Below are 25,933 nucleotides of genomic sequence, written 5' to 3' on the forward strand. Positions count from 1 at the left end.
CTCCCCACAGAAGTCCCTACGGGCAATCTTGGGGTTTTAAGGCCGAAGACAAGGGGAAGAAAATTGGGCTTTTTACTTTAATGCCCACAAAAAGAGGAGGAAGATAAGATTATGAAAAAAAGAATAATTTTTTTTTTTTTAAAGTAACCAAGTACCTAAAAGGATCAGAAAGTAGAAAAATGGGCAGTGAATCTCTGATCTTCCTTCTGTGTATCAGGCACCTATTATAATCTCATTCTGCAGGCAACTACTTTTAGGGCTCAAATACCAACTACTTTTAGGGCTCAAATACTAACTCCTTTAAACAGTATGAACATGTTAAAAGACAAAATCTTAATTTTTTGAGAATATCTAATTAAGATAACATCAATCATAAATCTACAGCATATATTTCCTATGTCCTGTGATGGGGGGAAAAAGATACCAGAAAAAATTTCACCCTATTTCCCAGAAATTTATAAATACACTCTACCTTTCTTCTTTTTCATTGGTTCATGGCTATCCGGTGATGTAGGAAGAGGAGAGGTATCCATTGGTTCAGATTCTTCAGTTGACACCTCCACTACAGTTTCTGTAATGACATCTGGCCTCATAGCAGCATGGATAAATTCTGGAGTTGATACACAAGGAGGGACAAACACTTCCACTATAAAAAAAAGTTGAAAAATTAAAATTTCCCACCCCCATTAATGCCTCTCAATACGGACAATTCAATATTTAGTAGAGGTGAGGTTATTAAGAATTCATCAAAGCAGGATAAAAACTTGAAGTTAATTTGTTGAATATACAATATGGTCTAACGTATGTAAGTAAATAAATGCAAAGAAAATCGACTTGAAGGAAATGTTAATCTTCTGGGTAAAGGGGGAGATCATAAGTAGTCAACCCCCGTGCTTCACACTTTTAGATACTTTCAAGTTCACTGTAGAAGACTTTGGATTATTTTGACAATTGGGAAAACATTTGAAAATAAAAGAGTATAATAGTGAGTTAATAATTACTTTCCTTCCACTCACTCATCATTATTCTCTAACTAGGAAGAACATGCACCTGGTATAACATTAAAGTAATAAACGTACGTTTAGGGAAAAGTAAGCACAGTTCATTTCAAAATATGAAAAGAAAACCTGCTCGTTACAGCCAAATGAATATCGTCTTTCAATATTGAAAATTTTATTTACTGGAACAGTCCCTGATATTTTGGATCACTAAAATGGTCCATACAGATTTTCTATTACATACAATAATATTGCTCTGGCTTCCTTTCAATGTGCATGAATAACCGGGATATGACATTTCCATTTCAATTATTACATACTATCATGGATTAATATACTGACCAATATGCCGTAATCTTCTCCTATCCCTGAATAATACACAGGATTCCTGCTCTAACTAAAAAGTACGGTTGATCTTAACATATGTTGTAAATCCCTAAAAGAAGGGCCAATCTTAACTATATTAAGTCAAATTTAACATTTGGGCATTAAAATTAGGACAAAAAGACTCTCAAAGGCAGTCTTTAAAAAGGGGGCCAAAGGGCTTCCCTGGTGGCGCAGTGGTTGAGAATCTGCCTGCCAATGCAGGGGACACGGGTTCGATCCCTGGTCTGGGAAGATCCCACATGCCGCGGAGCGACTAGGCCCGTGAGCCACAACTACTGAGCCTGCGCGTCTGGAGCCTGTGCTCCGCAACAAGAGAGGCCGCGATAGTGAGAGGCCCGCGCACCGTGATGAAGAGTGGCCCCCGCTTGCCACAACTAGACAAAGCCCTCGCACAGAAACGAAGACCCAACACAGCCATAAATAAATAAATAAATAAAAATTAAAAAAAAAAAAATGTTGTGGAGAACTCTGTCTCTATAATCTGCTCTGCTCCTTTAAAAAAAAGGGGGGGGGGCAAAAAAAAAAAAAGGAGAACTTGCAGGGTGAAGGGAGTGTGAGGAAACGCTGGAAGCTACCCCCACTCTCCCTCAGGGAGTGCTCCCTGGAGCTACTGCCCACTTATCACTGAATGAAGGATTGAACGTGGTCACAGGTGGCAAATGCTCCCATCTGCCATTCTCTTAAGGTTTATAATTTACCCAGAGTTAAGGATGGTATAAACAGCAATGTAACAGCCATCTATCTGTCTATATAGTGGGCATTTCTGTTTCATTTATTTTGAAAATTAAGTATTTAAAGTATTTAAGATTTGGGAACATTGACAAATAAAAATCAATTACTGCTGTCACAGGTATTTATGTATTATAGACTTTGAGAACACCAACAATCCCCTTGGATTACCAAAAACAAAAACTTTCTTTCTAGATACATAAAGTGATGTGATATGTTTAATATAAAAAAGAACAGTTCACATACCAGGACTTCTTGAATCTCTCAAGCAGGTAGGAGATTCCATATGAAGCAGGGCTTCAGCAGCTTCAATTGTCTTATCTGTACAGTGTGCATTACTGCTATGAACTGATGCTTCCACTGGGGGGAAAATAAGTTCTACTCAATTAAAATGCACTGAACACGTTATTAAATTAAACTCTCACGTTAATAATTCTAAATGAGTCATTAATACGTATTAGCCCATATAAATTACTTACAGAAATAATTTTAAAACCAAAACAACCTAGTATCTATACTTTGTAAAATGAATGTTGATTATAAAGCAACTATTGAGATTGATTAGGAATTTCTGAATCTTATCCAAAGGAAAACAAAGACAGACCCTTGAAATTTGAACCCTGTATCAATTTTAGGCCAAAACTAACTTGCGGGGTAGGGGAGGGAGAATGGTTGTAGATTAACAGTCCTATGAGGTCAATTGTAATTTTAATATACTGCTACTAAGTAAACACCTAGCAGAATCAGTCAGAAACTCGTATTTCTAAATTAGTTTAATCAATTAGTTTAATTCCTACAGACCCTCCTGGTGAGTGCACCAGAGAACTTGGGAATTTTCTTCACAGTAACTGCTTTCTTCTTCAAGATCTCTCTGGACTTTGCTGGGTTTTACCCAAGAAATTTAGAAAGAAAGAAAGAAAGAGAAAAAAAAAAGAAAGAGAGAGCGCCTATGTTTTTTTTTTCCTCTCCATGAAGCCTTTTCTAGATCTACCACCTCTTGTAACTCTCTTCTAACACTTACTTTATGCTTTGCTGATTAAATTATTTGTGAAACAGTAAAGTGTACAGCAGTGGTTTGGTTTTCCAGGCCCGAAAGCTTGGGCTCTAGTCTCTGCCACTTACAATTTCTGTTACCTTAGGCCAGCAATTTAATTTCTTGTAAGGCTCAGTTTCCTCTTTCACCAAACAGGAATATTACTTACCTCATACAGTTGTGAGAATTAAATGCAGTGACTCCCTTAAAAAACACGTACAATATCTCACATATAGATAAGAATTCAATAAATGGTGGTAATTTCTTATCACCATTTAAGCTCCGTGAGATCAGGGAGGGCTATCTTAAATCATCTTTACATCTGTTATGGTTCCTAACACAGACCTTTCATATAGGAGGCATGCAAGTATTTCTTTTATGTTTTGAAGTTAAGGACAACCCACAGACCTTACAGGAAAAATAGCAATTCAAGCACAAACTCATTATCCTAATGATATATAATTAATTTCACATCCTGACTTGAAATATTCTACTTGGTAAGAGGTTCTGAAACATGAATATGTTAACAGTCTCTAATTTGATAAATTTTTCTCAAGACGTCCTCTAAAGGACTAAAAGAAAATATTTATACAAATTTCATAAAACCATATTATAAATTCACAAGTTCTACAACACTAAAGATATGAATCTTTCAAAACTGTTCCCAGTAAATTTTTAATTGAAAACAACTTTTTCGCTTAGGCTCAAAATTCCCCGAGTGCTCCGGCCCCGGCCGGCCGTGCACACCAGTCATTTGGGGAGCATTCATAAAACTCCAGTGACTTCCTCACCACCTGCTGCACGCCATCCACACTCTCAACCAAGGTACCCGGTCTCTCCAGTTGCTCTTTCCATTTATGGAAATCTGCTCAAAGCTAAACAGTTCCAGAGAGGCAGCCAAACCTCTAAGTAAATCTATCTTTAGGTGACCCTGCTTACTCTTATCTGCAGCTTCACTGAAGCACAGGATTCAATCAGTCCTTCTAGCTCAACTTTAAGAAATTTACTATTAGTAAGTATAAAATATATTACCATTCTCAAGTATTTTTTTCAAAGTACCTCCCCCTGCAGTACTCATTTAGTACTCAAGTACTAAAGAAACTTGGGAAGCAGATTCTCAGGTTTTTAAAAGTTTATTCTAGGAACTTCATTCTCTTTAAAGTCTGCTTGTGTTGCAATTTAGCTGTTGTCTTAGGTGCTATTAATAAACCATCCTGGGTAAACTAATTCCTTATGTAATTGTATTAAGACACACCCTAAAAACTCTACCATATTAAAGCTTTGAGTATTTGATAATAATACAGCAATAGAACTTTACCAGATATTTTAATGTTTTAAGTTATAAACAAAATGAAATTTGCCAACAGCTATATATTATGCTGCCCCGAGCTCTTATGCAGTTTGAGGTATGTTTTCAAAACCATGATTTCATGTTAGTTATGTCAGTGAAAATTTTCTTGCTATTATTTCCGACCTCAACCACCCCTTTCTCCCTAAGCTCAAAATACTGTTTCCCTGAAATATTTTATATTCACAGAGTAAAACAAATAGAATCCACACAAATTTAAGCAGCAATTAACTCATTTATACTTTAAATTTAGGATGAGAATATAAAAAAAAATGCATAAATTCTCTATGAACTATCAATCAGATCTAATACTTATGTACAGTCAACAAAGGATTGTTAAGGGTTTTACCCTGTGCTATAAACCTGAGATACAAGTGTGAACAGATCTCTGGCCTCGTGAAGCTTATACGAATAGTTCAGAGTATCAAAAACATAAATGGAAGTAAAATATTTGAAAACAAAATAAAGATGCAAAATAATTTGACAGTTTCCAAGAATACTTAAACCAATTTGTTAAAAGTGAGCTCTATCTCTTTTTACTTTTCTTTTGTTGACATAAGTCAACAAGCAGTTTTTGGTAACAGAAATTTAAGAAATATTTTTCCTATTCAAGTTTCCATAATTTTTAAAAACTTTTCAATACTATTTTATTCAGATCAATAATTCAAATACAATTTAAACTAAAATTCTGCACAATTCCTAAGGATAAATGTGAATATAACATTGTTGTGCCATTAAAGTAAGCAAACTTACAAGTGAGGGCTGAAAATTCCTTATTTCTCTCTTACTTAAAACTTGATTTTCTGGTGTCTTTCTAGGCCTGCGTATGAAATTTATGGGAGTTTAATAAAATAACCAACTCATTTGAAAAACAGAAACAATGCAGCTAAAAGTAACCTGGCAGGTTATCATCCTCTAGTTGCCCCTAGTCGGTGGCACTGCTGGTCAATATTCCTTGAAGAAATAAATATACCAAATAAATTTCCGAACTATTTTAATTTTAATCAGGGTCAAAAATTAAACTTGCTTATGCCCTCCTTTACCATTGGTTAAGAGTCTTATTGTTCCATTTCTAGCTTTCTAATCAACTGGTGTTTGTATGGAGACTATTCCAGACTCACTCGACAGCTGTTACTAAATACCAAACTTGGTAATTAAGTCTGACAAGAGACATACCTCTCAGCTTTGCAGAAGAGAATGCTGCAATGCATCTAGCTCATAACAACGTTCTTAAAAGTCAAAAATAAAAATTAACAGCAATTTAATTTGAGAGCAATAGGAAAAAATTAGAAAACACTTCATTAGGTGATAGTGGTATTCCCCTACAAGCAAGACCAGAAACTAATATTTACAAGGGCATCACTCAGCTACCACACCTGACTCACCACAGCTTATTCTCTAACATCCCAGGACTGCACCAGTAATAGGCGAGCGAAGAACACAAACGAACGGAAAGGTAAAGGTCTGGGGCACTCCATCTTTATCCGTTCCCCTTCGACTTTTCTAATCTATACAGCTGCGTTATAAGGTTAAAAAGGGAAAGAGAATAAAATCATTTTCTACAGTAGCGCTGTCTGATAAAAATATAACGAGAGCCACGTGTAATTTTTAAAGGTCCAGTAGCCACGTTAAGAAAATAAGCAGAAGGGGAAATTAATACCTTTCATTTAACCCAGTATATCCAAAACACTAACATTTCAACATGTAAAAGAGGTTTACATGTAAACAACATGTAAAGAAGTTTTCCACTGCTTCAGTTTTTATGTTTAAATTAAATTAAAAATTTGGTTAATCAGCCACATTTCAAATACTCAATCGCCACATGAGGCTAGTGGCTACGGTACTGAAAAGTATAGACTAAATAAAACTGTAATTCAGCTATTCTCAAATTTTTCTGGTCCAAGGACCCTTTTACACTCAGATTACTGAGGACCACAAAGAGATTTTGCTTATGTAAGTCCTATGTTTAGATACTTATCCTATTTGAAATTAAAGCTAAGAAAACTTTAATATGTTTATGAAAAATAACTTTTCTAAAACAAAGAAAAATTTAGAGAGTAGCTTTATTTTACATTTTTGCAAATCTTTTTAATACATGGTAGAAAACAGTTGGATTCTCATACTTGCTTCTTCATCCGATCTGTTCTATCAAGCCATGTAGCCTCTAGAAAACTTCTGTGAACACTTGTGAAAGTGAAAAGGCAAATAATGTCTTAGCGTTACCATGAAAACAATCTGACTTCACGGACCCCCTGAAAGAGTCTGGGGAACTCCCAGAATCCCCCATACCAGAGATTTTAGTATTAAAGAACTGCAGCTATAATTTATTATCAAATGTAATCAACAACACCCAAATTCCATCCTCATGTTTCTGTAAGTTTTAGCTTCTAAGCATAAAATCAGTGTGTAGATGAACAATTATGATTCCTTTTCCATAAGTACAACAGTACTTTGTCGACTTACACATGAAGGATTTTTCTTTTTAAACTCTTCATAAATCAAAAACACTCTCCTGCCTGCCTCTCTACCAATTAAATTTGTCCCTAAAGGAAACTGATGTTGGATTACCCTGAATGACTATTTACACACTGTTACTCTGTAACTCAATTTCTGTATGAATTTTAGTACTAATGCTGCAATGAATTCTAAAGAGTAATTTCTTAAACACATTTTCAAATAAATTTTTAAAAAATTTATGCCATTCTTCCAATTTTATTTCAACATATGCTTCATCTTTTCATAGCCCGATACATTTTTTTTTCAAATTGATGTTCTTTTCAAGATTGATACTAGATATTCCAGTTTACAGTAAATTAGAAGATTTTCAAGTTCAAATTTCATGATGAATTTTGACAAACTAGACAGATTTGTTGTGTCCATAAAAATACTTAAGGCTGCATTTCCAGAAGAATTTCCCCCTTCCATTCAATAACCGTGTTAAAGTAGAACAATACTTCTTTCCTAAGAGCTACCCTATTTCTCAATTCTCAAATTCTCCACTTTCTCAATTTTCAGTTTCTCAAAAGAAGGAAGAAGAAAGTCAAGGAATGTACACCTGAGAATAAGAAGGCAGAATATTTTAAATTGAAAATCTTCCAGAAAATCAGACCACGTGTACACAATGCTTTCGCATAAGTATTAATAAAGTAACATTCATATTTTCCTAGAGACTAGAAATGAGCTTAATTTACTAAATAAACTATATCACAGTCTTATTCAACATACAGACATGGCCTCAAGCTCCAATTTGGTCCAAAGATTGGCAAAAGAAATTAACCCCTCCCCATTACATAACGACCTTACAGACAAATTCACTCATAGAGTGTAATGTAAAGAAATCCAAGCAAAAAGAGAACCTTCGCTTTCCATTAAATATTTCTGAGCCACCTATAGTTTCAGAGCTTTAAAAGTTATTAGGGATCACCTAGTCAACGCTGTTCTCTTACAGAAAACAAAGCCTTAAAGAGCTAGTTTAGTGACAGGTAGATGAAGATTCGTTGTCTCCTGACTTCAGGGTCAAGGCTCTTTCTCGGACACCATGTTGCCAGTGAAAGTTTTATAAAGTATGTCAAGTCTTTACCACAAAAAATATTTTGTATGTGAAAATGAAAGTGATTTTTAGTAAATAAGCTTAGGTGTTTCATTCTTTATTCAAATGCCTCTGACAGCATACATGTTGATAACTAAAGCGAAAGCTGATAGCTAAGGTTGATAGTTAAAAGTCTCTGAAGGGAGGAAAATAAAAGCAAAACTATATCCTCTAGCATCTTAACGTCTAACAGTAATGGTAATTCTAAGTGCTTTATAGTTACTTAGAAACAACAGTTATGCTAACAATATTCAATTTAAAGCTTATCTCCTCTAGAAGTTTTCCTTAATAGCATTCTACACTTACCAGGAACCCATACAGCAATCCCTGTAGTTATATTAACGTTTATATATTGTACAGATTTTCATCTGTCTCCTTAATTAGACTAAATCTTTGTGAGCAAGAATTACCTCTAACACTTGATGACCTCCCTCAAGGGAATGAAAAGATACTATTAAGTCCATATACAAATACAAACCTTACAAACATTACCCTCCCAACATCACTGGAAATTGGCAGCAATAAAAATTTAGATCCATGATTCCTCATTTTCTGGGCCACCTTTCCTCCTCCACTTTTAACTCACTGAATAAACCTTGGATAAATCAGCAAACCTGTCTCAAATTTCCTTCTAAAACAAGGTTTATAAAGGAACTTAAGATTACACGAATATGACAGAAAATAATTGAAAACAATTATATGTAATATGTATTCTTTACAGAACATTATAATCACAAAGGAAATTTCAACTGTAAGGTTTCTATGTACTAAGGAAATGCAGTAGAACTGGAAAACAACATTTAACTTAAAAAAAAAAAAACCCTGATCGAAAGAAGATAAAACTTTTCTATTTGTAAACTGTAGACTGTCTATATGTTAAACTGTGTATATGTATCCACTCCAAGCAAAATATCTACAGGTAACGTTCAGTTGTAACGATAATTCCAAAAGCTCAGGACAAAAACACCTTCTCTTGGCAAAATTAAGCCCTCTTACCCTTACCTTTACAAAATTCTAACTGCGTGGAGTATTCTAAGGTTCTCACAACCACTGGGAACATTTCCGGAAAGGTCCATATTCAGCACTACTGACCCAACAATCCATAAAGTATTGTTAGTACCAATAATATAACGCCAAAAATTCCATCCCTTAATTCATACAGTATTAATGGACTGAACGTACACAAAGAGACCAAGTTCTCATTGTGCTCTGCCTCCTTTTCCCTAATGTTTAAGTTCTTGTTCTAATCAGAAAATAACTGTCAAATGCATTTTAATCACTACTCAGTAAACTGTGATTTTTTTTCTTTGGGACCGTGTAGCGTTCTATTTTACAGATTAAGTTCTGTTAAAGGTACATGTAAGTTTATGATTTCTCCCAAACGAACTGAATCACAAGAGTTTCACCAACAAAACGACTAACTCCCCAACCTAAAAACAGTGGATGTAAAACAGCCGGTAAGATCCTTTACAGCAATCCTCGTCGGTGACTCTTCCCCATCTTCCAATTCCCATCGAAGGCGATATGAAAGAGAAGCCAGGAAAAGGAACACTGACGCTCACTGCAGTAGGTAAACCGTACTCAAGCTCCGCTACGCCGACTCAGGGCCCTCGCTGCGCTGTCTGCTATTAAGTAAAGCCGCTTTCCCTATGTAACTTAAGTCCGTGCCCTTCCGCTGCAGCAGTGGCGCCGCACATCCCCCACCGCCGCGGCCACTTCCGTGTTTACACTCCTCTTCCCTCCAATTCCATGCGTACATTGTCAGCTTCACTCCCGCCCAATCTTCATTGGCCCAGCGCGGGCCAGGAGTCCCGCCCCCAGAAACCAACGCTCTTATTCGGAACATCGCAGCGAGCGGATTGGAACGCGAGGCCTGTCAATCCCGGCCGTTCTGTCCTCTCCGAGGCGCTTCCGCTGTGGTGGGAGGCTTGGGGGGGAGGGGGAAAGGGGGCAATTCCGTGAGGAGACTTCCCTGGGGCCAAGACTCCCTCCCGCCCGCCCGCCCCGCTCCTCCACCTTCACCCGCTGTTTACAAAAATAAACGTTCTCCTCTGACGCCCCAGCGCTCCAGCGCAGGGGTACAAAACATACTCCGTGTCTTTGCCATCCTCCCCCCTGAAAAACCCACCCACGAGGCAAGGGGCATAAGCCTACTTCTCCACAGCCGCCCACTGAACCAGGAAAGGGAGGCGCGCCCCCGAGAGAAACACCCCCCCAAGCCGCTCCACGTTATTAAGGGACCCTCTCGAGAACCGTTACTCCCGAGCCCGCACAAGGTGGGGATGTGAGGAGGAGGGTCAGAGCAATTTTTTGGCGGGTATCGGTCTACCGGACGTGGCCCGGCGCTGCCTCGTCCGCGCGGAAGTCCAGGACTTGCGGACCAAGTCTGAAAGGAGAACGGGGCGGGGGTGGCGAGCGTCCACCGGAGAAGCCCGCCGCCCCCGACCGCGGGCAGCAGCGGCCTCTGCGGCCAGACAGCGTGGCAGGCGCAGCCGGGAGACAACAGCCTCACTCACTTCCTGGTTCCTCGGCAACTGGGGTGAAGCGCACAACTCGTCCGCCCCCGAGTCCCCAACTTAACTGCGGCTCGGCTGCCCGGCAGCCGCTGCCAGCGCTCCGCCCGGCAGCCGCCGCCGCTGCTCCACAAACCCACCCTGAAGCGACAGCGCCGGATTCCAGGCAGGTTACTCTCCAAGGTGATCACTTCCTGATTCGTCGCCTCCATTACTTCATTCACAACCCCCCTTTCCCCCGGCCGCCCCGGTGACCGAAGGGGACACCGGACCCCCTGCACTGACCGCCACAGGGGAGCCACCCCGCCCCCTGTGCACCCCCTCTCCTGCTGCACCGATGCACGGGAGGAAAGTTCCCCTGTCCTTACCAGCCCGGATGAGCAGATCCAGCTGGTTCGTGGGTCCCTCATGCAGAGACGTCGCCATGTTTATCCCGGGGCTGGAGCTGCTGCTTCACATTGACTTACACCGTGAGCAGCGGCGGCAGGGGAGGAGGCGGAACCCGCGGCCGGAGACTCGCGCACTCGCACACACTCCGACGCCCGGATCCTTGCGCGTCCTCCGACAGGAAGCCGAGGCCGGCCCGCCTCCCGCCGCCGGGCTGAGAAACCCCACCACCTAACGGCAGGGGCGGCGGCGGCGGCCGCCTCGGCTGGCAACGCGATCCTTCCGCCCCGCGCCCAGACAGGAAGTCCCGGACGCCCGCCCCGGAGAGCGGCCGCGGCCCGCGGCGCGGGGGACACCTGAGGCGGGGAGTCGTCCCGGGGGCCGCGGCTGGGACGAGGCCCCTCGGCAGGAAGACGCACGTTCCACGCTCTGCGGAAGAGAAGTCTGCAGTCGTCCCCACGCTAGAAGAGAGCCATTAATCAAATTTTCTTTCTGGAAGAGCTCTAATGCCCAGTCCCGCAGCTGGACGGAAAGGTGGCTAATTAATTAACTTGTTGGGCCGTGTCAAAGCGTAGGCTGCGTGTAAGCCGTTCACTTGAAAGCGCTGCGCTGAAAAACGGGCATACCAACCCCAAAAGTCATACCTACAAAATATTACCACGGCTTTCCTGGGACAAAGTTAGGGGCTTCCAGCCACTCTCAGGGACCGACGTCGCCCTCTTCCCTCTACAGAGGTACGGAAGAGCACACGAGACAGGTGTTTATTAGCAAACAGAACATGCCAACCTCTGAGACATTAGATTATCCTCCCCCAGTCGGCTAGCCATGAAATTTATGTACCCTCTTACATTTCTGTTTGGTTCGCTCGGAAGCAAACGAACGTATTCACTTATATCATCATCTACTTTTAAAGATCTTTTTGATAAAACTAACCTTATTACAAATAACGTACATACTGAATACAGTAGACGCGGGAGCTGGATTGCCGTTTAGTGACTATAGACTTACTGACAACACAGGAAACCAAGCCTCTAAAATGACCCAGATGAAGCTTCATTAAAACAAACACAAAAAATGCTTCCCCGGGTTCAAAATTTCATAATATGAAAAAAACTGAAAAGGTTGCCTATAGTTGTTTCTCCACAAAACATAAAACAGTGCCTCCTACAGAATAAGTGTTCAAAAAGTTATTTGCTGAATAAACACAAAAAAGATTTGGTCGTTACAAATTCTAAATAACAAGGTGTAATTTTTATGACTTAAATTGAATGAACTGTGACGATGACTAGAGAAAACAGTTTTTTCCGGTGGTAATATTAATACTATATCGTTTTACAAATGTTTGCCCAACAGGTGCAACTTCAGAGTTGATTCCACAGCCCATGACTTTGCTTTTTCCATTTCTTCTGAATACTCATTTATTCTTTTGGGCCTTTCCCCTAGCCCTACCACCGTGATCCCCACCTTCCCAAAGAAGAACCCATACGCCATTTCCAAAGTACAGCCCCCCTGAAACCAAACAGGGATCTCTTCCTTGTGTTAGGTAAACTTGCCACCTATTAGACAAAAGAAACTGTATGACTGGTAGCTTTTATTTTTTATCTCTAGTCAATTTAAAAGAACGATCATCCATTGACCGGCAGCATCATAAACTGAGACAGTTTCCAGGTGCGAGGATGGTAAGGCACGCGAAGGGGCTAATTGCTAGCTTTAGGCAGAACACTGAAATTGACAGCAAATCTGAATTTCCACTCTTAGCAATCATAGATATTCGTGTATTTAGGAAGGAAGAGAGTAAGTAAGCCAAAGGTGTGTTTTTTCTGGAGGCGACAGCTTGACTTGGCTCAAAAAGAAATACTCTTCTCACTGTGGGAGTCAGTTTGCAGCCTGACACACAACTTTTACCTCACTCTGCTTCTTGAGGGTTAGCTTTTAAAGAAAGGTAACGGTGTGTGTCTGTGTATTTCACTCGCGGTACATCTTAATTATATGGACTCATATCAGCCTTATACTTTAAGTTCCAAGCGAACAGAAGCTGTATCTATTCCTGAATCATACTTCACAGTTAGTATATACACATATATAGGATTTATGCATATGTGTGTGTATATATATATTAATAGAAATTAATGCAGAAACGCTGGAAAATATTCCTATATATTTAAAGCTCTTATAAAAACACAATTCCCTGGGGTTTAATGCAATTCTGTCTTGCTACTATAACTCGGCTTTCAAAAGCCACCAACACTTTTCAGAGACCAGTAATACTATACTAGGACTAGCAAGCAAGGTGAGGCCGCTGCTGGAAATATAAACTGGTACAAACTTTCAAGAAAGCAATGAGCATTATATATCAAGAGTCTTAAAGAGGTAAATATCAATATATACGGATCTAGGAATTTCATTTCCGGGGCCTAGCCTGGGGAAATAATCAAAAAATGCAATGGATTGTTTCAATAAAAACATGTTTGAAGAATTTTTAACATGGTAAAATATTAAAAATATAAATGTGGCAGGATTAAAATATACAGTATGTCCCCTACATACAGATGAGTTCCGTTCCAAAAAAGCGCGTTTGTAAGTCCAATTTGTAAGTCCAACAAAGTTAGCCTAGGTACCCAACTAACACAATCAGAGGGCAAGCTGCAATTTCACTCACGTCTGACGCTGATGCAACACATGTTCGCATTTTTGAAAGTTCGTAACTTAAAGGTTCATATGTAGGGGACTTACTGTGTATGCATTTCGTCCACACAATATGACTCAAGCCATGTAGTATATGTGAATATATGTGTACATAACATGTATATGTGTGTATATATACACACACATTCACACACACACATCGGCATTTCTCAAGTCTTCAAGGTTAAGCAGAATTTTCTCAAGTATTAATAAGCAGAATTTTAAAAATTGAATAAGACTAGGTAGGTTGGCCTGGTGGATACCTTAGAGCATATTCTGCTAATAACATTACAGAAAGGCAGACTCTACATCAAAGTTATTGCTGTGATCTAGTAGGTAAATAACAGCTAACTCTTAATGAAATAAAAGCCACCAAGATAAGTGCTTTACCTTCATTTTTTTCACTTATTCCTCTCTACATTCCTGTTAATAGATATTACTATTGTGCTCATTTTATAGATGAGGAATCTTGATGAAGGTCATAGTGTTCAGGAGAAGCAGAGCCAGGATTTGAACCCACGAACTCTAACTCTAGAGCCCTTCCTCTCAAACACTCCCCAAGCACCAAAGTAACAAGGCCTGTGTATCTGCTATGATGCATTTAGTACCTACTGATTTTCTTTTCTGAAAATTCTTTTATATTCCTCCCTTCAAGAGGCGGAATCTAATTCCCCTCTCTCCCTTTGAGTGTAGGCTGAACTTAATGACTCACTTCTAACAAAGAGAATAGAGCTGAAGTGATGGTGTGTGACTTCAGAAACTGTCTGCTTGATCTCTTGCTTTGGGTCACTCAGAGGAAGCCAACTGCCCATTAGGCAAGGAACAATGGCATCCTGCCAACAGTCATGCGACTGAACTCTCTAGGACACAAACCCTCCAGCCCTAATCAAGCCTTCAGATGATTCCAGCTTCATGAAAGATCCTGAGTTACGAACCATAGTAAGCCAATCCCCAATCCTTAATCTCAAAAACTATAATATTGATATAATGTTTATTGTCTTAAACTGCTAAATTTGAGACGATTTGTTAATCAGCAAAAGATAATACAGAAGAAAGGAGCAGTTTAAACTCCCAACTTGTCACATTTCACAGCTTAGATAAAGAAAGAAGGGTAGAGTTTTAAAATGACCTCTTTCAACTACAAAGTCCTGAGCAGTTCTTTCCATGTCTTTCTTCATAGTCTGAGCATCAATTCTTTCATCCTCCAGCCTCTCCGTTTTAAAAATAAGTAAGTCTTCAAAATATAATCATTATCATTAAAGTCTAATATAACCAAAAATAATTAGATACCCTTGGCTATTTGAATGATTTTATGGTCCTGTAGTAACCAAGATGGAAAAAAATTTTGAGAGATATGTAAATATCCAATTGTTTCCAACACCATATAGGTTTTAAATGTTTTGACTTATAGCTTGTTCTGGTTATTTCCTTCATATATTTCCTTTATCTAGTAAACAGAATCATAGAAGGTTATGGTTGAAGAGATGCCTCGAGACAAGGTCACTTAGAGGTTTTCAAAAAATTAAGGAAGGACCTGAACATCATCATCTCTTTTCCTGACTACCATGAATGACATATATTAAACTTAAAAACCAAATATATAACTGTGTGCTCTATCAGATACAAGTACCAAGGTCAACAGGCTTCAAAGTTTTAAAAAAATCACAGGTAGGAATCAAAGGGAGGAGACATTCTACCCATTTAATGTTATTTTCCTATAATTTGGGAGAAGGATGCCAATTTCCTATTTGAGTAATGACAACTCTTTAACCACCAATGGTAGAGTTATTTGAGAATCACCGATTTAATCCAATGCCCTAATTTTACACATCAGGAAACTGAGGCTCCAAGAAGTTAAATAATTTAACCAAAGTCACATGGTATATATCTCACTCTTTCAAGGTTAAAAATTCTACAAAACAATCTTCTATAAAACTTAGAAGTTACAAAATGGATGAAAAGTTAAATCCATTTTACTATTATTATATTTATATAAATTATAAAGTGGTTGATGTTTTGCTTTTTAATGTCAAAGCTAGAGCAATGGTCAAGAGTCTTTCTGAGAAATTAAGAAAAAAATGGAAAAAAAACTTTGAGCAGTGAATGGTAGGAGAACAATAAGAGGGGGTCTTAAACAGTCTGATGCAGCTGAACTAACAATGAAACTCAAAGCTGGGGTATGGTGTGTTGGGCATGTTTAGAAGAAAAAAAAGGTAGGAAAACTAAGGTCTAAGAAAAAATATGTCTATCAAGGACAACAAGCTGGAATCAAGAGATTTAGGACCATTAAGTAAAGCTTGGTTCATCAATGCTGGAAGACAGATGACAGACACAGGAGTGCAAGTCTACAGCTTTCAAAGAGAAAAGATGGACTATTTCATATGTTTTATACTACTATATGTTTAATTCACTATTTTCAGTTTTTTATACTACTGATTCATTTTATTTAATAGTTAGGTTTTATAAAATATTATTAAAGTGAAGATGTTTGAATCCATGGTCACATATTCATTCATTTATTCCATAAATAATTACCCAGCACCTACTTTGAGCAAGTTCCTGTTGTAGGCACCTATTACTACACCTGGTGGCACTGAACTACGTAGCAAAGGGAAAAAATTAAGCCTTCTCAATTCAGACAGAACCCACACCAAGTGTGAAATTTGCTTATACATGAAATTAGAGTAGTAGTGGGTATGTGCTACATTTTGGACCACCACCCAGCAGAGTTAAATATTTACATGTATAAAAGCCTTCATAAGGCATGGATTTTAAATAGGGGGTTCACAAAGGCAAAATTTTGTTAGCAAAATGTGCATTTTTTCTGAGGAAGAGGATCATGACGATTTTCAGATTCTCAAAGAGCTCTATGACTCCCAAAAGTTATTTTATCATAAATTATCTAGCCATATGCATTTATCGACCATAAAAACCCTATGATGAGCAAGGATCCAGCATGTACCATTTCCGAAACTGATAGTTTGGATTAGCTTCCCATGTTTTCTGCATTTTACTTCACTTATCCCTGGGCCAAATTCTCCTTGAGCTTGTTGATTCTTCACTATATGGTTTACACTAAGCAAAAGCAGCCACTCCTAGAAGACTATCTGTCAACTGAGTCTTGCAGCTAGTCTTTTCTAATGGATGTTAGACAAATAATTGCTTTCAAAAAGCATTTATTAAGTACCATATGTTTATGACACCATACAAAGTGAATTAAAATGGTTAATGATCTCTCTATTTTAAATAACATTTATAACAACTGATTTCAAGGGCTTGGGTTCTTTATTATCATTAGGGAATGTACAGTATCTTGAATATTCTGGAAATTTTTTTCAATTCCTGTGAAACTTTACAAGGGCTAATGCATGATTCTTATTTAGCATGTTTATGAAAAGATTTACAATGGAGTTCTTAACTAAAACATATTGCAACAGTAAGTCAAATTCTATTTTGATTGATTCTAAAAGGAATATTCAAATAACTAATTTCTTCCCCTCTTACAATATAGCTTCTGCACCTATCCACTGAAAAGTTCTTCAAAGGTCAACATCAGCTTTTAATTGCCAAGCCCAGCAATCTCTTCCTAGTTTCCACCTGACTCTACCTCTCCAAACAAGTGAAATTACTGACCACCCCTTACTAAACTTCCCTTCATATGATTTTCATGACAATAAACTGTCTGGCTTTGTTTTTTTCCTATTTGTTTTTTTTTCCGTTGACTTCGCCTACTTCGGCACAACCCTCAAATGTGACTGTTCTTCCAAAGCATGAGCCTTAGCCACTTTCTCGCTTCATTCTCCACTCTCTCAAGAATGGTAGTTAGTATCCATTCACCACCAGGGCTTTCAATATGATTTCTGAACTGACTCAAAAATCAGCATCTCTAGGCTTATTATTATTTTTTTTAGTGCTACGTTCTAATTTCCAGTTGTACGGTAAGCGTCTTTATTTGGATAACCCACTGGTACCGAAAGGTCTTTTATCTACAAATCTCCTTTGTTTCCTCTATCAATAACATCACCTTCATCCCAAGCTAGAAATCTTGAGTCATCTGTGTTCCTTGTTTAGGAAGTCATATCTTGTACAATTTTTGAGGAGGATTTTAAATGTATGTGAAATTACCAAAAATAATAATAATAATAACAAACAGTCACGACCCCTGCATCCAGAACAAACAACTGTTATCATTTTGTCATCTATACTTGAAGATGCTGTTTTTCCCTAAGAATTAACACATTACATGTGGAGATAATAACATCTTTGAGAACTACCCCCAGTCCTCATTCACCATTCCATCTCTCCGAAGAAACCACTATCATGAGTTTTGTGTATATTCTTCCAGTCTGTTTTACACTTTTATGTTTTCACATGTGTGTACATTTATGCATGTGTGTGTGTGCATGTATCCCAGAATGACATACAGTATTACTTTGCATGCTTTGGGTACATAAATGACATTATACTATATGTGCCATTCTAAAATTTATTTTTTTCATTCAAGATTCATGTTCTATCCATGTTGGTATAAGTAAATATAGCTATGCTTTTTACTTCAAATTATCCCAGTGCATACATACACCCCATTTTGTTCAAAAACTTATCTACTGATAGGCAAATAAAGTTATCTATTTTTTCTTAAGCATGTATGCTAGAGTCTCTCCACAGTATACACCTACAGAGAGAATTTTTAGGTCACAGAATAAGTGCATTTTAAATTTATATGTTACTCTTTCCAAAGTGGCTATGTAGGTCTAAAATCCCACTAGTGACGTGTTAGTGCTCCCATTTTTTTTACATTCTTGTCAATACAAGATATAATCAAACTTTAAAAATGTTTGCCATCTGTTGGACGGCAGGAAATTTTTCACTGTTGTACTAATTTGCATGTACTTAGAGTAAGTACTGAGGATAAACATTTTTTTCATATACTTACTGGCCATTAACATTTCCCCTATGAATTTCCTATTCATATCCTTTGTCATTTTTCTATGACACTTTTTTTGTCTTACTTATCTGTAGAATGTTAACATACACTAGACAATAATTCAGATATGTGTTCCAACTATCTTCTGTCAGCCTGCTGTTTGACTTTTACTTTGGTTTGTCTACGGTATCCTCTATCCTACAAAAATTTTAAGTTTTGATCCAGCCAAATTAATATGTGCTTTCCCTTACAGTGTATGTTAAATAGCCCATGGAATAAAAAGGAAATTATAAAGGAATTGAGAAATATTTAGAAATGAATTACAATAAAAATACAACATGTCAAACTATATGTGACACAGCTAAAACAGTACTCAGATGCCAGGAAATGAAAAGGTTTAAAAATATATAAGCTAAACATTCAGCTGATAAAGATGGAAAAATCAACAGAACAAACCCAAAGAAAAAAGAAGGAAGGAAATAATAAAGAGCAGGAAAAATGAAATAGCAATAATTTTAAAAAATAGAAAAGATTCACAAAACCAAAAGTTGATTTTGGAAAGATTAATAAAATAGATAGACCTCTGCAAGGATAACCAAGAAAAGAAGGTACAAATGAGATACAGAACAAAAGGGGAGAAATAACCACAGATACAATACATATAAAAATAATACATCAGTATTATGAACAATTATACACTAATAAAGTTGAAATCTGGATGAAATGTATAATGAAGCTGTATAAACTATATAAAGAAAAACCTGAATAGAATAGTAAGTAGCAAAGAAATGAAAATGTAGCCCAAAACCTCCTCTCTACAAAAAAAAAAAAATTACAGGCTTAAATGTCCTTTTAGGCAAATTCTAGCAAATTTTTAAATTAATTCTTATCTTACAGAAATTGTTACAGAAAATAGGAGAAAAAAAAAAGTGAAAGCAACCTAGGTTATTTTATGAGCCTAGTGTAATCTTGATTCCAAGATTAGATAAGGACAATACAAGAAAAGAAATTATAGTTCCATATTACTTATAAAAGGTCCTTAACTTAAAGCAAAACAGAGCAAAATGATGAGTAACATGTATCCTCAAACGCAAGAATTCAATGCCTGAGAATTCATTAATTAATTGATCACATTAATATATTCCAGAAGAAAAATCATGACTCATCAAAGAATGCTGAAAAAGCATCTGACAGGATTCCATGTATAACTAACACAAAAACAAAACCAAAGGACTACACGGAAATTCCTTAACCTGGTACATGTTATATACTACAACCTACAACAAACATTAAACTTCAAGTTGAAACTTCAGATACACTCCCTTCAAGATTAGGAAAAAAACAGGACTGCCAATGGGAATGTAAATTGGTGCAGCCACTGTGGAAAATAGTATGGAGGTTCCTCAAAAAACTAAAAATAGAACTACCGTATGATCCAGCAATCCCACTCTTGGGTATATATTCAAAGAAAACAAAAACATTAATTAAAAAAGATATATACTCCCCAATGTTCACAGCAGCATGATTTACAACACCCAAGATACAGAAGCAGCCAAAGTGTCCATTAACAGATGAATGGATAAAGAAGATGTGGTGTGTTTATGCACACACACACACACACACACATATACACAATGGAATACTACTCAGCCATAAAAAAAGAATGAAATTTTGCCATTTGCAACAACATGGATGGACTTGGAGGGTATTATACTTGGTGGAATAAGTCAGACAGAGAAAGATAAATGCTATATGATATCACTTATATAAGGAATCTAAAAAGATTAAACTAGTGAATATAACAAAAAAGAAACAGACTCACAGATACAGAAAACATACCAGTGGGGAGTGGGAAGGGGGAGGGGCAGGACAGGAGTAGGGGATTAACAGGTACAAACTACTATGTATAAGATAAATAAGCTACAAGGATATATTATAAAGCATAGGAAATAAAGCCAATCATTTATAATGACTATAAATAAGAGTATAACCTTTAATAACTGTGAATCACGGGACTTCCCTGGTGGCACAGTAGTTAAGAATCCACCTGCCAATGCAGGGGACACGGGTTCAATCCCTGGTCTGGGAAGATCCCACATGCCACGGAGCAACTAAGCCCATGTGCCACAACTACTGAGCTGGCAAGCCACAACTACTGAGCCCACGTGCCACAACTACTGAGCCCGCATGCTGCAACTACTGAGCCCGTGTGCTGCAACTACTGAGCCTGTGTGCTGCAACTACTGAAGCCCACGTGCCTAGAGCCCATGCTCCACAACAAGAGAAGCCACCGCAATAAGAAGCCTGCGCACCACAACAAAGAGTAGCCCCCCTCACTGCAACTAAAGCCCAAGCACAGCAACGACAACCCAATGCAGGCAAAAAAAAAAAAAAATTGTGAATCACTATGTTGTACACCTGAAACATATAATATTATAAATCAACTATACCTCATTAAAAAATTTTTCTAATTAAAAAAAAATTTAAGAGAAAATCCACTACCAAAAAAAAAAATAACCAGGAATGCCAATTAATATAACTATTCCTAAACATACTGGAGTTCTTGATGAACATCATAAGGAATAAAAAAGAAAGAAGATGACTGGAGACTGGAGAGAAGGAGGGCTGAGGTGCCTCAGATGAGGCCATCCTAGACCAGTAAGCTCCCAGCTGATCCACAGACAACCACAAACAGGAGAGTAAAATGTGGTGGATGTCAATCAGGGAGAATTATGCAGCAGTCAGAAGCAACAGATTATATACATACAAAGCAACATGCATGGATATTAAGAACAGTATTTACTAAAAAAAAGTAGGAAACAGAGTAAGATACATAGTACCATTACTATAAACTTTAAATTTATACAACATAATATATACACTTAATACACTAAAAAAATACCTATTAATCAAATTAAATTTGATGCTTATGAGGGAGGGAGACTGGATTTTTATATAAATAAAAAGAATAAAGAGGAATAAATAAATCAATTGAAAAAATAAATAGAAGAGGGTATGAAACAGGGCTCTAGCTTTACTTTTCTCTTTATAAAAAACTAGCTATCCTAATATAATCTACCAAATAGTACTACCTTTCTATAAATCCGTGTCTATTTTTTTTTTTTAAATATTTTTTTTATGATGATGAAAGCTTGATGGTATTCGCATTGCTTAATTTGTGTCATGCTTTATTTATTTATTTATTTATTTATTTATGGCTGTGTTGGGTCTTCGTTTCTGTGCGAGGGCTTTCTCTAGTTGTGGCAAGCGGGGGCCACTCTTCATCGCGGTGCGCGGGCCTCTCACCATCGCGGCCTCTCTTGTTGAGGAGCACAGGCTCCAGATGCGCAGGCTCAGTAATTGTGGCTCATGGGCTTAGTTACTCCGCGGCATGTGGGATCTTCCCAGACCAGGGCTCGAACCCATGTCCCCTGCATTGGCAGGCAGATTCTCAACCACTGTGCCACCAGGGAAGCCCAATCCGTGTCTATTATATACTAGGCATAAATACATGCTTGCTCTTTCTGGGCTCTCTAGTCTATCCTACTCAACTATTCATCTGTGGGCCAATCACACATTTAAAAATACTGTATAGTTTTAGAATCATTCTTTATGAATAGGAGGGCAAGTACCACACACTTTGTTCTTTTGCAGAATTATCTAGACTATTTTTGGACCTCTACCTAAGAGTTTGTCAAATTCCACCAAAAAACAGTCCTCTTGGAATTTTGACTAGAACTGTATTGAATTTATAGATTAAAAGGGGAAGAATTAACAGCTTTACCATGTCCAGTTTTCCATGTGTTTGTGGGTTAAAGAATAAAGTCAATGAAATGGTTTTGGTCTCTTTAGGTTTTCTATTTCCTCTTAAGGAAGTTGTGTATCTCTTCATTTATTTATGTCCCTCCATAAAGCAAAATTCTTATTTTTATAGGTATTGCATATTATTGTTAGATTTATTCCCAGATACCTAATTAAGTTTTAAAAACTATTATGAATGGGATCTTTTTCGTTTCATTTTCTGATTACTAGTCTTGTATACAGCAACACTGATGAATCTTCTAAGTAGTTTTAAAGTCTATACACTTTTAAATTTTGTGTGTAAACCTCGCAAATAACAGTGTTTCTGTTGTTTCTTCCTTTCTGATCTTTGTCTTTTATTTATTTTTCTTGCCTTATTTGCATTTGCTAGGCCTGCCAGTATAACGCTAGTTAATAAACATGGTAAATGGAATCGTTTCCCCATTAATTATGAAATTTGCTATAGATTTTTAATATATATCCCTTATCAAGTCCCAATCCAGATTGAGTCTTTTTTTTTCGGGGGGGCTGCCTTGGGTCTTCGTTGCTGTGTGCGGGCTTTCTCTAGTTGCGGCGATCGGGGGCTACTCTTTGTTGCGCTGCACGGGCTTCTCATTGCGGTGGCTTCTCTTGTTGTGGAGCACAGACTCTAGGCGTGCAGGCCTCAGTAGTCGTGGCACGTGGGCTCAGTAGTTGTGGCTCGCGGGCTCTAGAGCGCAGGCTCAGTAGTCGTGGCGCACGGGCTTAGTTGCTCCGCGGCATGTGGGGTCTTCCTGGACCAGGGCTCGAACCCGTGTCCCCTGCACTGGCAGGCGGATTCTTAACCACTGAGCCACCAGGGAAGCCCAGATTAAGAGTCTTTATCTTCAGAAGATGATGAATTTTAGCAAATGCCTTTGCATCTACTGAGATGATAATATGGGCTTTCTCCTTTAATCTATTCATATGGTAAATTACATTAATAAGTTTTCTAATATTTAGCCTTCCTTGCCTTTCTAGTATGCATTTAGTCATTACGTATTTTTTTATGAGTGCTGGATTTGATTTGCTCTTTTTTTTTTTTTAATGCTTTTCCATCCATGAAATAACTTACTTTATTTTTCTAATTTTTTAAAAATATATTTATTTTTTGGCTGCATTGGGTCTTCGTTGCTGTGCGCAGGTTCTCTCTAGTTGCGGTGAGTGGGGGCTGCTCTTCGTTGCGGTGCGCGGACTTCTCATTGTGGTGGCTTCTCTCGTTGCGGAGCACAGGCCCTAGGCGTGCGGGCCTCACTAGCTGCGGCACGTGGGCTCAGTAGTTCTGGCTCATAGGCTCTAGAGCGCACGCTCAGTAGTTGTGGCACACAGGCTTAGCTGCTCCGTGGCATGTGGGATCTTCCCGGAACAGGGCTCGAACCCGTGTCCCCTGCATTGCCAGGCAGATTCTTAACCACTGCGCCACCAGGGAAGTCCTAATTTGCTATTCTTAATTTAGAACATTTGTAGCTATGATCATACATAAATTCAGCAAGAAATTTTCTTTTTTTATACTAGATCAGTGTTAAGGTTAAGGTTATACTAGCTTCATAAAATGAGTTGAAAAGCTTTCCCTCTTTTACTGTTTTCTATGACAGTTTGTACATGACAGGGATTATGCATCCCTTGAAATTTTAGAAACAGAACTGGGTCTGATAAATTTTATTTGAATGAGGGGATGCATATGTAAAATTAAAGACCTTAAATGGTTATTGATTTGCCTAGGTTTTCTATTTCCTCTTGAGTCAGCTGTAATTTATATATATATACATATATATATTTCTTTTTAGTTGCTCACTTTGTAGGTTTTCAAATTTTATGGCAATAGGTTGTTTATAGTATTTTCTTATGGTTTTTAAACTCTCTATTCTGTTGGTCATATTTTTGTTTTTAATAGTACTCATTTTTCCTTGATCTGTCTTTATAGAGATTCATCCATTTTTATTAATTTTACGGTATTAATAATCTATTCTGTTCTATTTTCTATTTAATTAATATAGACTTAGTATTTCTTCTACTCAATTTGGATTTATTCTGTTGGTCCTTTATTAACATCTAGAGTTGAGCACATGCTCATTTTATCAACCTTTCTTATTTTCCAATTAACCCACTTAGAGCTATTAAATTTCTCAGTGAGTTCTGCTTAAGTTCACATCTAAATTTTTGCATGCAATGCTTTGTTATTTAGCTACAAATATTTCATAAATTTCATTTCCTCTTTCATTCATTAATTAGTGAGTTTTCATTATTTGATTTTATTTTTATTTTGGCCACACTGCACAGCTTGCGGGATCTTAGTTCCCTGACCAGGGATTGAACCCAGACCCACGGCCCACGGCAGTAAAATCACCGAGTCCTAACCACTGGACCACCAGGGAATTTCCAATTTGTGAGTTTTTAGTTGCCAATATTATAAGTATTTTGGTTGTCTTTTCATTGTTGATTTCTAACTTTATTGCATTATGATGAAATAGTATATTTTGAATGACACTGATTTTCCAGACATTGTTGAGATTCTTCTATGACACAGTACACAGTTAAAAGCTGACCTGTAGGGGCTTCCCTGGTGGCGCAGTGGTTGAGAATCTGCCTGCCAGTGCAGGGGACACGGGTTCGAGCCCTGGTCTGGGAAGATCCCACATGCCGCGGAGCAACTAGGCCCGTGAGCCACAACTACTGAGCCTGCGCGTCTGGAGCCTGTGCGCCGCAACAAGAGAGGCCACGATAATGAGAGGCCCGCGCACCGCGATGAAGAGTGGCCCCCACTTGCCACAACTAGAGAAAGCCCTCGCACAGAAACAGAGACGAAGACCCAGCACAGCCAAAAATTAAAATAATTAATTAATTAATTAATTAATTAAAAAAAAAAAAGCTGACCTGTATATAACTGGAAAAAGAAAATGTACGAAGTTGTATTTTATTCAGTTAACTACAATGTTCTATAGATCTCCAGCTTATAAAATTTGTTAATCCTGTGGTTTAATTCTTTGACGTCATTTTAAATTTTGTGTCTGCCTGATTTTTCAATTTTGACAGAGTTTTTTTGTTTTGTTTGTTTTTTTTTTTGAGGCAAGGAATACGACTTTATTCAGAAAGCCAGCAGACCATGGAGATGGCAGACTAGCGTCTCCCCACAAAGGTGTTTTAAAGTCCCAGTTTTGTAGACATGTCCACTTCGCCTTGCAATTCTGAAAGTTTCTATTTATTTATTTACTTACTTACTTATTTATTTTATTTATTTTGCCGCACCACGTGGCTTACGGTATCTTAGTGGATCTTCCTGCAGTGGAAGCGCAGAGTCCTAACCACTGGACAGCCAGGGAATTCCTGAAAGTTTTTACTTTAAATGATATTTCAAGGCTATGTTGTTAGATGCATATAAGTTTATGATGATTATATTTTCTGGACTGTTCCTTTTAGCAGTTTGAAAAGCCTCTCTTTGTCCCAATTAAAGATCTGCACCCTGAATTCTATTTTATTACAGCAGATTTATTTGGTATTTCTCTGATAAATATATTTTT

General features: G+C 37.9%; 1 protein-coding gene across 23 annotated transcripts in view; it reads right to left on the reverse strand.

The window, feature by feature from the left end:
- The window catches only part of ELF2 (E74 like ETS transcription factor 2), a 90,360-nt gene that overhangs the window by 9,562 nt on the left and 54,865 nt on the right, over nt 1-25,933 (reverse strand). For 7 of the 23 annotated variants that reach the window (XM_036853216.1, XM_036853212.1, XM_036853213.1 and 4 more), the window contains 2 exons: nt 2,361-2,474; nt 473-646 (listed from right to left, as the gene is read on the reverse strand). In XM_036853216.1, coding sequence (XP_036709111.1) covers nt 473-646; nt 2,361-2,474 — 288 coding nt within the window. Of the gene's footprint in view, nt 1-472; nt 647-2,360; nt 2,475-5,248; nt 5,627-5,671; nt 5,849-5,880; nt 6,012-9,514; nt 10,048-10,965; nt 11,711-25,933 lie in introns of those variants that run through there. The other 16 variants (XM_036853219.1, XM_036853218.1, XM_036853223.1 and 13 more) reach the window with 10 other exon arrangements.

Source organism: Balaenoptera musculus, chromosome 5, assembly GCF_009873245.2.
Source record: "Balaenoptera musculus isolate JJ_BM4_2016_0621 chromosome 5, mBalMus1.pri.v3, whole genome shotgun sequence".
NCBI lineage: Eukaryota > Metazoa > Chordata > Mammalia > Artiodactyla > Balaenopteridae > Balaenoptera > Balaenoptera musculus.